This window comes from Myxine glutinosa, chromosome 2, assembly GCF_964187855.1.
Source record: "Myxine glutinosa chromosome 2, kmMyxGlut1.1, whole genome shotgun sequence".
NCBI lineage: Eukaryota > Metazoa > Chordata > Myxini > Myxiniformes > Myxinidae > Myxine > Myxine glutinosa.
Window position 1 is genome coordinate 61,362,373 of NC_136262.1, and position 11,659 is coordinate 61,374,031.

The 11,659-nt window shown below is 45.0% G+C and overlaps 1 protein-coding gene across 1 annotated transcript in view; it reads left to right on the top strand.

Moving 5' to 3' along the window:
• Positions 1-2,833, top strand: part of LOC137421754 (ras-related protein Rab-10) — a 37,010-nt gene extending 34,177 nt beyond the window's left edge. Inside the window, exon 6 of the mRNA XM_068108108.2 lies at positions 1,083-2,833. Within this exon, the coding sequence (XP_067964209.1) occupies positions 1,083-1,160 (78 nt within the window). The 3' untranslated portion in view covers positions 1,161-2,833. The remainder of the gene's footprint in view (positions 1-1,082) is intronic.
• Positions 2,834-11,659: the final 8,826 nt, after the last annotated feature.

Consider the following 11,659-nt stretch of genomic DNA (forward strand, 5'->3'; position numbering starts at 1 on the left):
CAAGCCTACGAGTACTAGGCCGCAGAATACTCGATACGCATTAACCGACGATTGTGTATACATGTACGAAAAATTAGCACCGAAAATTTTCCAAAAGATACGCTCTAGGTACATACACCGAAAGATAGATACAGTCTCGACAAAAACACAATTGAGAAGGATCACTTAGCTTCGAAAGCGTGAGCGCATGGAACAGCTTCGAAAAGACGTGGCCTCGCCGTGATCTCGCGAGATCTTCCAATGTCACCTCTTTCAACCTCCACGCCTCCATGCCTCCATTCTCGGTTGGTACTTCACCCACCGAGCTCTCCTCGCACCTTTGACCCTTATGTGGGAGACAAACAAGTGGTGATGTGAAACAGCCTCCTCCCCCAGGATCACCTTTGTGTGGTAATAGAGGTAATAATACTGGTAATTGAGGGCACGACAGCTGCGGCCCCAAAAATTATACAACCAGCAGCCACAGGCTGCACACGAACCACCACCATATTATGGATGTCAAGTAGCACTCAGTAATAGTTGTTTAGTACATTCAACATGCCACATCGTTCATCATATTATGTTTCATACAAGTTAGAAGTTGTGCAGAATTAAACACCATCTAAACTGGCTCTCTCCATAGAATCGGCAAAACATTATTTTTGAAGTGACTACATTTCCAGTCCAAAACTGGAGTAAATTTTGGGATGCGGGTTATACAGGTTATACAGATAATTTTATCTGAAAAGTGCCCTGCGGATTATGCGCCATGGCGGATTGTGCGCGGGGGCGGATTGTGCGCGGGGGCGGATTGTGCGCGGGGGCGGATTGTGCGCGGGGGCGGATTGTGTGCGGGGGCGGATTGTGCGCGGGGGCGGATTATGCCATTATGCACGAGTGATTACGGTTTTTAGAAATTTAATTTTCTTGATCTGGTCCAGTTGATGTTTGTATTTATATTTTTTCTGCAACTCGTGCTTTTTAAATTGAGGTTGGTTCTCAACAGCGTGGAAAAAATGAACTGAAAAATGAGCAGGATGGGGTTTTGACTGTTTATTTATTAACTCTTCCACCCCACCACACCTCCCCTCTACTGCTTGCAGACACCCTTAAAAGATCAGGACAGGAAGGAGCCCATGGATGTAAACAATCAGTTTGGCAGTCGAAGCCAGTGCTGTTGATGGTCAAGCACGCTCACCAACCCGGTGCTCCACCCACCCACGGAGACAGTCTTTTTGTCTGAGATGCCCAGGGGATGTCGAACTTAATGGTAGCGGTTCTGTACGTGCTTTCTTTGCTATCAGTTTTAAGTTTGGTTTTTTTTCTTGTACTTTTCCTTTGACTTATACCTTTCTCAGTGATATTTTCAGTCTTTATCACCATGTTTGTTTATTAACTGTCTTCAGTTCGTTTTGATGTTGCTGGAAGGGTTCGCGGTTGTGCATTTGTATTTTGGCATGTCTTTCCATTTTATTTAATTATTTTGTATCTCTGACGAACTTGACTGTTCACTCGGAAGCGTTGTCCAAGTAGGACTCGCCTTGAAATTACAGAGCCAGGGTATATTTTGTTGCAGCTGGAACATAAGCCAATGCAAAGCCAAACCCTCAGAAGGTGTAGGGTTCGGGGGACGGAAACCAGGAGTGGTTGGAGTGGCAGGGTCAAGAAAGGGCTTTTGTGAGGGGTTTATTCTACACTTGCCATGTTTTTGTGCAATTTATTCTGAGTTTGTTTTGGTTGTTTTGTTTTTAAATTGCGATTAATGTTTAAAAACCACTATTGCTCTTTTATTGACGTGTGGGAGTTGTAATGCCACCGTTTGATATATTCTTCTTCTTTTCTACTTGAGATCGCTTTTACTCCGTGGAATTTGACTGGGTGGACCCAATATTACCCAGTTGGGTTCCATGCAAGGGCCTTTCATGACTTTCCTTGGTCTTTATTGGAGGAACGTTTTCACTGTCTGTACAAGATCATGGGATAAGGTGAGGGGGTGAGGGGGGGGGGGGGCTTGGTGGTGGTGATGTTGAAAGGTCAGGGTATATTTTCAGGGTCAGGGTACAACATCAATATCAATTAATCGATCTGGCTTCTTAGCTTTGCTAAAGTCAGTTGCCACCCTGTGCTTCTTCTTCTTCGTTTGTAATCACACGGGTCCTTGAGGGATATACTTGCATTGCTTTTATTTTTTATTATTTGGGATCTTGTAACTTTTTCACGTTTCCATCTTGCCTTGATTTCCCACACATAAACATTTCCGTGCATGGTTACTGCAAATGCCCGGAGCTGGTTTCTGCCTCGTGTGAGCGTTCTCTAGAATTGCAACCGTTTTGTCGTAACTGTCGTGCAAAATGTGCTGAAAAGTTTTCGTTTTAACTCTTCGTCCTGAACATCTGTACCTGGTGTCGGAGGTGGGTTTTTTATTTTTATTTTTGGTTTTTTTGTGACCTCATCCTGTGAGTTTGAACCGGCGCCAAAGCGTCGGTGCAGCAACTCATCTGTGGTTGCGGACTGGGCTTGAAAACGATGGCGGTGGTGTAAGTTCAACATCTCGCATGAGTGAGGAGACTACATGCAGTTGCACTAGAATTTTGCGTTGTTTTGCAGGAACATAGATCACTTTCACTTACTTGCTATTTTTTAATATCCTACATCCTTTCTCTGTCTTCTCACGCTGCTGTTTTGTTCATGGCTCTGAATAGTTTTTGAAACCTCTTGTTTGTGACAAGGTTTTCCTCCTGCACCTGCCTCAAAAGCACAAGCCAATGCCTGGATGCTCAGGGTATGGAATGAGGAGTAGATTACGATGTGCTGTCAAGTCGTTTAGGAAATAAACATTGTTTTTGGAATGCAACTTTTCTCAAACCTTTTTTTTTTCCATCTTCTTTGGCTTTGAAGACTGTTAGTCTTTACCAATCAGAGTTCGAATTTTATCATGGAGAATCTCTAGCCTCTATCCAATAGAGATGTTGTTTGTGTTATTTCAAGATTTTGCTCCAAAGCTGATAAACGTAGAAAAGTAGTTGCCTCATTGGCAAGCTCGTGGATAGGCCAGTCACCCTCGTCATTCGTATTGCAGCACATCGCTGTGAGTTGGCATCAGTTCTCATGGGGATGCGATAGTGCTGCTGATGCAGTGCCCCCTGCAGATTAGAAGAGGAATTTGTAATTTGTTCAGGGTGCCAGCAGTAGCTCACCTACTCTTCGCTAAGGACACCGTGGAATATTTAACATCCATAAACTAATTCTGGCAGATGGGATACCCAGTTTAACGTCAATTTGAGGGATGGTGCATACAGTGAAGAATCATCCTTCCAGTGAAACACCTGGGCCCGGTTGCTAGAAGCTATCCAGTGGATATATTTGATGCGCCGGATATGTGATGTATCCACAGGATAGGTTTTTTCCCGGCCAGGCTTCTAGCAACCGGGCCCAGGTAGACACTTTATAGCTGGGTCGAGATTCAAATGCAGACTAGACAGCTTAGAGACGAGTGTGCATACCTACCTCGAGGTTATTCTGCCGGCCTGGATAGGATTACATGGTCGTATTTTTTTATTCCATCTGGTGAGGAAGGTTAAACACTCTTCATTCCTTTAACTATATTGTGATAAAGAAGAAGTGATCTATAGCTATTAGATCACTTTATTGTCGGCCAGCTTTGCTGTACTTTTTGTCCCCCGTCGCTCAGCGGAGCGAAAGGGGGACTATGGCTTTCCCCTCCGTCCGTGTGTCCGTCCGTGCGTGCGTGCGTAAGCGAAGGACCGCATTCGAATTTGGTGTGGGTGCAACCCACGTCAAAATCCAAGATGGCCGCCGCCATGTATGTCTGATTCCATGTATGTCTGAACCTTGTAACCTGCATATCTTGAAAAATATGCGAAGTACCAACTTCTAATCTGGTGTGTGGGTATATCTAGGCATAAGGAAGAACGCTATTGAAAATTGGGTCGCCACGTCAAAATCCAAGATGGCCGCCACCATATATATGTCTGAAACTTGTGAGCGAAATATCTCGAAAAATAAGCGAAGTACCAACGTCTAATCTGGTGTGTGGGTGTACCTAGGCACAAGGAAGAACGCTGTTTAAAATCGGGTCGCCACGTCAAAAGCCAAGATGGCCGCCGCCATGTATGTCTGAAACCTGTGAGATGAATATCTTGAAAAACAAGCGTTACGCCTAGGTCCCCCGTCGGGGAAGTGATGTGAGTTGACAAAGTGGAACACGCAGAAAACATGCTATGATATGATATTTCGCTGACAAGGGTTAGACATACATGGAGGCGGCCATCTTGGATTTTGACGTGGCGACCCACTTTACAATAGCGGTCTTCCTTATGCCGAGATACACCCACACACCAGATTAGAAGTTGGTACTTCGCTTATCTTTCAGGATATCCTTCTCACAAGATTCAGACATACATGGCGGCGGCCATCTTGGATTTTGACGTGGCGACCCAATTTTAAACAACGTTCTTCCGTGTGCCTAGATACACCCACACACCAGATTAGAAGTTGGTACTTCGCATTTTTTTCGAGATATTTCTCTCACAAGGTTCAGACATATATATGGTGGCGGCCATCTTGGATTTTGACGTGGCGACCCAATTTTCAATAGCGTTCTTCCTTATGGTGAGATACACCCACACACCAAATTAGAAGTTGGTACTTCGCTTATTTTTCAAGATATTCATCTCACAAGGTTCGGACATACATCGCGGTGGCCATCTTGGATTTTGACGTGGCGACCCAATAGATACACCCACACACCAGATTAGACGTTGGTACTTCGCTTATTGTTCAAGATATTTCGCTCACAAGTTTCAGACATATATACGGTGGCGGCCATCTTGGATTTTGACGTGGCGCCCCAATTTTCAATAGCGTTCGTCCTTATGCCGAGATGCACCCACACACCAGATTAGACGTTGGTACTTCGCTTATTTTTCAAGATATTCATCTCACAAGGTTCAGACATACATGGCGGCGGCCATCTTGGATTTTGACGTGGCTACCCAATTTTCAATAGCGTTCTTCCTAATGCCGAGATACACCCACACCAAATTAGAAGTTGGTACTTCGCTTATTGTTCAAGATATTTCGCTCACAAGTTTCAGACATATATACGGTGGCGGCCATCTTGGCTTTTGACGTGGCGGCCTGATTTTAAACAGCGTTCTTCCTTGTGGCTAGATACACCCACACACCAGATTAGACGTCGGTACTTCGTTTATTTTTCGAGATATTTCGCTCACAAGTTTCAGACATATATATATATGGTGGCGGCCATCTTGGACTTTGACGTGGTGACCCAATTTTCAATAACGTTCTTCCTTATACCTAGATACACCCACACACCAGATTAGAAGTTGGTACTTCGCTTATTTTTCAAAATATGCAGGTTACAAGGTTCAGACATACATGGCATCAGACATACATGGCGGCGGCCATCTTGGATTTTGACGTGGCGACCCAATTTTAAACCGCGTTCTTGCTTGTGCCTAGATACACCCACACACCAGATTAGACGTTGGTACTTCGCTTATTTTTCGAGATATTTCGCTCAAGTTTCAGACATATATATGGTGGTGGCCATCTTGGACTTTGACGTGGCGACCCAATTTTCAATAGCGTTCGTCGTTATGCCGAGATACACCCACACACCAGATTAGAAGTTGGTACTTCGCTTATTTTTTAAGATATTCATCTCACAAGGTTCCGACATACATGGCGGCAGCCATCTTGGATTTTGACGTGTCGAGCCAATTTTCAATAGCGTTCTTCCTTATACCTAGATACACCCACACACCAGATTAGAAGTTGGTACTTCGCTTATTTTTCAAGATATGCAGGTTACAAGGTTCATACATACATGGCATCAGACATAGATGGCGGCGGCCATCTAGGATTTTGACGTGGGTTGCACCCACACACCAAATTCGAATGCGGTCCTTCGCTTACGCCCGCACGCACACACGCCCGCACACACGGACGGAGGGGAAAGCCATAGTCCCCCTTTCGCTCCGCTGAGCGGCGGGGGACAATAAGAAAGTACCAACTGCTAATGTGGTGTGTGGGTGTATCTCGGCAAAAGAAAGAACGCTATTGAAAATTGGGTCGCCACGTCAAAATCCAAGATGGCCACCACCATATATATGTCTGAACCTTGTGAGCAAAATATCTTGGAAAATAAGCGAAGTACCAACTTCTAATCTGGTGTGTGGGTGTACCTAGGCACAAGCAAGAACGCTGTTTAAAATTGGGTCGCCACGTCAAAATCCAAGATGGCCGCCGCCATGTATGTCTGATGCCATGTATGTCTGAACCTTGTAACCTGCATATCTTGAAAAATAAGCGAAGTACCAACTTCTAATCTGGTGTGTGGGTGTATCTAGGTATAAGGAAGAACGCTATTGAAAATTGGGTCACCACGTCAAAGTCCAAGATGGCCGCCACCATATATATGTCTGAAACTTGTGAGCGAAATATCTCGAAAAATAAGCGAAGTACCGACGTCTAATCTGGTGTGTGGGTGTATCTAGCCACAAGGAAGAACGCTGTTTAAAATCAGGCCGCCACGTCAAAAGCCAAGATGGCCGCCGCCATTTATGTCTGAAACTTGATGAATATCTTGAAAAATAAGCAAAGTACCAACTTCTAATTTGGTGTGTGGGTGTATCTCGGCATTAGGAAGAACGCTATTGAAAATTGGGTAGCCACGTCAAAATCCAAGATGGCCGCCGCCATGTATGTCTGAACCTTGTGAGATGAATATCTTGAAAAATAAGCGAAGTACCAACGTCTAATCTGGTGTGTGGGTGCATCTCGGCATAAGGACGAACGCTATTGAAAATTGGGGCGCCACGTCAAAATCCAAGATGGCCGCCACCATATATATGTCTGAAACTTGTGAGCGAAATATCTTGAACAATAAGCGAAGTACCAACGTCTAATCTGGTGTGTGGGTGTATCTATTGGGTCGCCACGTCAAAATCCAAGATGGCCACCGCGATGTATGTCCGAACCTTGTGAGATGAATATCTTGAAAAATAAGCGAAGTACCAACTTCTAATTTGGTGTGTGGGTGTATCTCACCATAAGGAAGAACGCTATTGAAAATTGGGTCGCCACGTCAAAATCCAAGATGGCCGCCACCATATATATGTCTGAACATTGTGAGCGAAATATCTTGAAAAATAAGCGAAGTACCAACTTCTAATCTGGTGTGTGGGTGTATCTAGGCATAAGGAAGAACGCTATTGAAAATTGGGTCGCCATGTCAAAATCCAAGATGGCCGGCGCCATGTATGTCCGAACATTGTGAGATGAATATCTTGAAAAATAAGCGAAGTACCAACTTCTAATCTGGTGTGTGGGTGTATCTCGGCATAAGGAAGAACGCTATTGAAAATTGGGTCGCCACGTCAAAATCCAAGATGGCCGCCGCCATGTATGTCTGAATCTTGTGAGAAGAATATCTTGAAATATAAGCGAAGTACCATCTTCTAATCTGGTGTGTGGGTGTATCTCGGCACAAGGAAGAACGCTATTGAAAATTGGGTCGCCACGTCAAAATCCAAGATGGCCGCCTTGCGTCTTCCACTTTGTCAACTCGCATCATTTCACCGACGGGGGACCTCGGCGTAACGCCTGTTCTTCCAAAAACACATATTACTTCTGCAACCTGCTTATAGACACTGACAATCTGCACTAAAAATGATTTTTAAAGTCTACGTTTTCGTCCCACCATGTTGTTATTGTCATACTCTCTCTGGGGACTGCAGAGCACCGCCACGTTTCATTCGCTGGCAATTTACCATCATTTCAGTTGCTGCTTCATTCCAGAGTGCTGCCAAATCAGGTCTCCAATCAGGGTGGGAATTTAGAAGTTCACCAGGGTGCACACGACACATTATGGCCTACTGTTTTTGAAAGGTTGTGGGAGATCTTCAACATTCACAAACAGGCCAAGGACAGACGGCTTCACATCCCTTCCAAAGGATGACGTTGGGTTGAGGATTGACCCCACATTTTTGTCCCCCATCGCACCGCGGAGCGAAAGGGGGACTATGGTTTTCCCCTGCGTGCGTGCGTAAGCAAAGGACCGAATTCTAATTTGGTGTGTGGGTGCAACCCCCGTCAAAATCCAAGATGGCCGCCGCCATGTATGTCTGAACCTTGTGAGTAGAATATCTTGAAAAATAAGCGAAGTACCAACTTCTAATCTGGTGTGTGGGTGTATCTAGGCATAAGGAAGAACGCTATTGAAAATTGGGTCGCCACGTCACAATCCAAGATGGCCGCCGCCATATATATACGTCTGAATCTTGTGAGCGAAATATCTTGAAAAATAAACGAACTACTAACTTCTAATCTGGTGTGTGGGTGTATCTACGCATAAGGAAGATTTCTATTGAAAATTGGGTCGCCACGTCACAATCCAAATGGCCGCCGCCATGTATGTCTGAACCTTGTGAGCGGACTGTGTTGAAAAAATAAGCGAAGTACCAACTTCTAATCTGGTGTGTGGGTGTATCTAGGCATAAGGAAGAATGCTATTGAAAATTGGGTCGCCACGTCAAAATCCAAGATGGCCGCCTTGCATCTTCCACTTTGTCAACTCACATCACTTCACCGACGGGGGACCTAGGCGTAATGCTTGTAAATTTTGAAGGCAAGTGGGCAACATCTGAGCGATCCCATCAGCACTATTACCACCAACATGGACTATATATATACAGACTTGGCATTTAATATGGAGTATTTTTTTTGTGGGGGTGAACTTACTTTTCAAGATGTCTTAGAACCAAAAGTTCATTGGAATTATGTTGAAATTATTCTAGATTTTGTTAATGTGACCTTTAAAAGAAACAAAAACCACATTTGACATTTCGAAGCAAATAAATTGATCTTTGAAAGTGATGTAAACCGATATCGAACTCAATTCATGGACAGTACTGTTAAACTTCTGTACGTTTTCCAGAAGTATCTCTTTATTTTGTACATTAGACAAAAAATTTTTTAACAAAAACAAATGTTAAATTACAACTGGGATTACGGACAGTAAAATTACAGTTCAGTACTTCGTGTAACCCCCATGAGCATTCAGGAGAGCACGTACACGTTGAAGCATGCTGTTCACGAGATTTGCCAAGGTTTGGACAGGAATCGCTTGCCATGCAGTGACAATAGCCTGCTGCAATTCATGCACAGAGGAGGGCTGCTGGTCCAAGTGGTCGATTTGACGCGTTAATTCTGCCCACAAGTTCTCTATCGGATTCATATCCGGGGACATGGCAGGCCACTCCATATGCTCCACCACGGTCAGCAAGAAAGTGTTGGATCATGCGAGCGCGATGAGGCCGTGCATTGTCATCTTGGAAGACAAAGTTTTCTTGAAAGGCTGCACGAGCAAATGGAAGCAATGTTTCTTCCAGAATGGCCCTGTACTTAAACTGGTTTAGATTTCCATTCAGAACAACCAGGTCAGTTTTGCCCCCTGCATGAAAAACAGCCCAAACGGTCACCCGTTTTTTCGCCCAAAAAAACCCCAAACTTTTCTCAGGCATGATTGGCCCTTATGCACCCACACCTTCAACATGTCCACCTCCCCCTTTCAACACAAAGCTCACAGCGGTGGAGCATGCCCTGAACTGCTCGTCTCACCATACCCGGATCATTGCGCAAAGCATCCACTTCATGTCGAATACAGCCCTGCAATTCGTCAAGATCACGGGGAGGAGTTACGAACACCTTGTTCTTTAAATGTCCCCAACGAAAATAATCACATGGTGTGAGGTCAGGTGATCTTGGCGGCCATTCCACTGCATGGTTGAGGGCGATGACTCGGTCTCCAAAGAGTTCCCTCAGTCGATCTCGGACAGCGATAAGACGATGTGCTGGGGCGCCGTCTTGGGCCCACCAGAGATATCTGAAGACACCACGAACCTGTCGCTCAAAGTTCTCCTCCAGCTGCGGTAAAACTTCATCATTGATCATCTGCGGATACCTGTTACCATTGACATTCCTTTGAAAGAAAAATGGTCCGATCACCTGATCACTTCCACAAAGTCCCAACCAAACAGTCCACTTTTGTCGATTCATGTTGGTGTCAAAATTAAATTCCGGGGGTTGTCCTGTCGGTGCTTATTCAAGAACATTATGGGTATTGACCTTGCCGTCCATGGCGAAAGCAGCTTCGTCGCCGATAACGAGATACCGCAGGAAATTGACATCTGCTTCGCAACGTGCTATCAACCATCCGGCAAGCACCAGCCTCCTGGCAAAATCCCCTGGCGTAAGTTGATACCGGATGTGAATCCGATATGGATGTTGGTGGAGGTCGTCTTGTGATACGGTTGAATGTTGCCGAAGGCAATCCCGTCCCATTTCGTCTTGCGCTGGTATCCCTAGGATGCTCCAAAACATGCTGCCTTACTGCTGCAATGTTCATTTCCGATCGCCCACTGTACCTCCTACCAGAATTCCCCTTGTTGCGGTTGAGGCTAGTGCCATGCTCTTGGTATTTTCTAACATTCGCCCAGATGGTTTTGACTGCTGGACGCTCCCATTCTGGTGTCATTCTGGGAAACGTTCCCTGAACGCATCACGAGTTCGCTGCAAACTTCCAGTTTGGTGAAAGGTTGTAACCACAAAGGTCCGCTGTTCAGTCGTAAGTTGAACCATCTTTTCAATGACTCGGACCATCTCTAAACCCATACACTGTAGGCCCATCTTAAATACCCATCTTAAACAAAGGATGATGCAACGGACAATTACCAGACCAGCTTAACAATTTTACATAATCAACTTGGCAGTCGACAAGTAATGCGTCCATTTAAAACTGTCTTGCACCGATTAGCCAAACTTGTAAAAATGCAATTTGAACTTGTCATTTTCAATGAACATGTACTCTGTCATGTGTGACAGCAATGATGCATGAAAGGCATCGATGGAAAGCTGAGGATCTCCTCATAATTGGTAAACCACATGTAAATTGTCAAACTAAATAACCTTTGCATATTAACCCCTTGAATTCGGATTACCTTTTTTTTGATACGCACTGTATATATATATATAATCGGGAGATTAAATCAGACACGGACGTAGCTTCAGGATGGTCGATCTTTAATTCTCGACAAGCTTTGGACCAACAAAGGTCTTCTTCTTAGTTGTCCCCAAGTTCAGCGGAACCTGGTCCTGGGCGTCGTTCCTCTGGTAATTAAGAAAAGTCCGTTGAGGGTTAATTGGCTACGACAGTGCAACACCCCTTTGGTTCACTCGTCAAAATTAAGAAGAGATGTGTGGTACATAATTAGCGCCAAACTCAACCGATTCAGTGCCCGCAATCAGTATGGTATCGTGACTGTAGGTCACGTAATTTGGCATGGGGAGGTGTTCAAATCGGTTTACCGCTGTGGTCTTATTGAGACGACTCACAGGACTCAGGCCAGTCAACTGGCACGCCTGGGTGACTGCAATAATATTTACAAGGAACTTCAAAGCAGGGGGAGGGAGGAATATCAGGCCCTTCAAGGTCTGCGCCATGGCTTTTTGCCCGCTGCTTCCGTTTAAGTCCGTGGTTTGACTCAGCTGGGTCTGGTCCGAACTGCTGACCTCTGAGTGATCGTGGAAGCTAACCATTACATCACCGAGTCTGGTTGAAGAGCAGGAAGGAGTA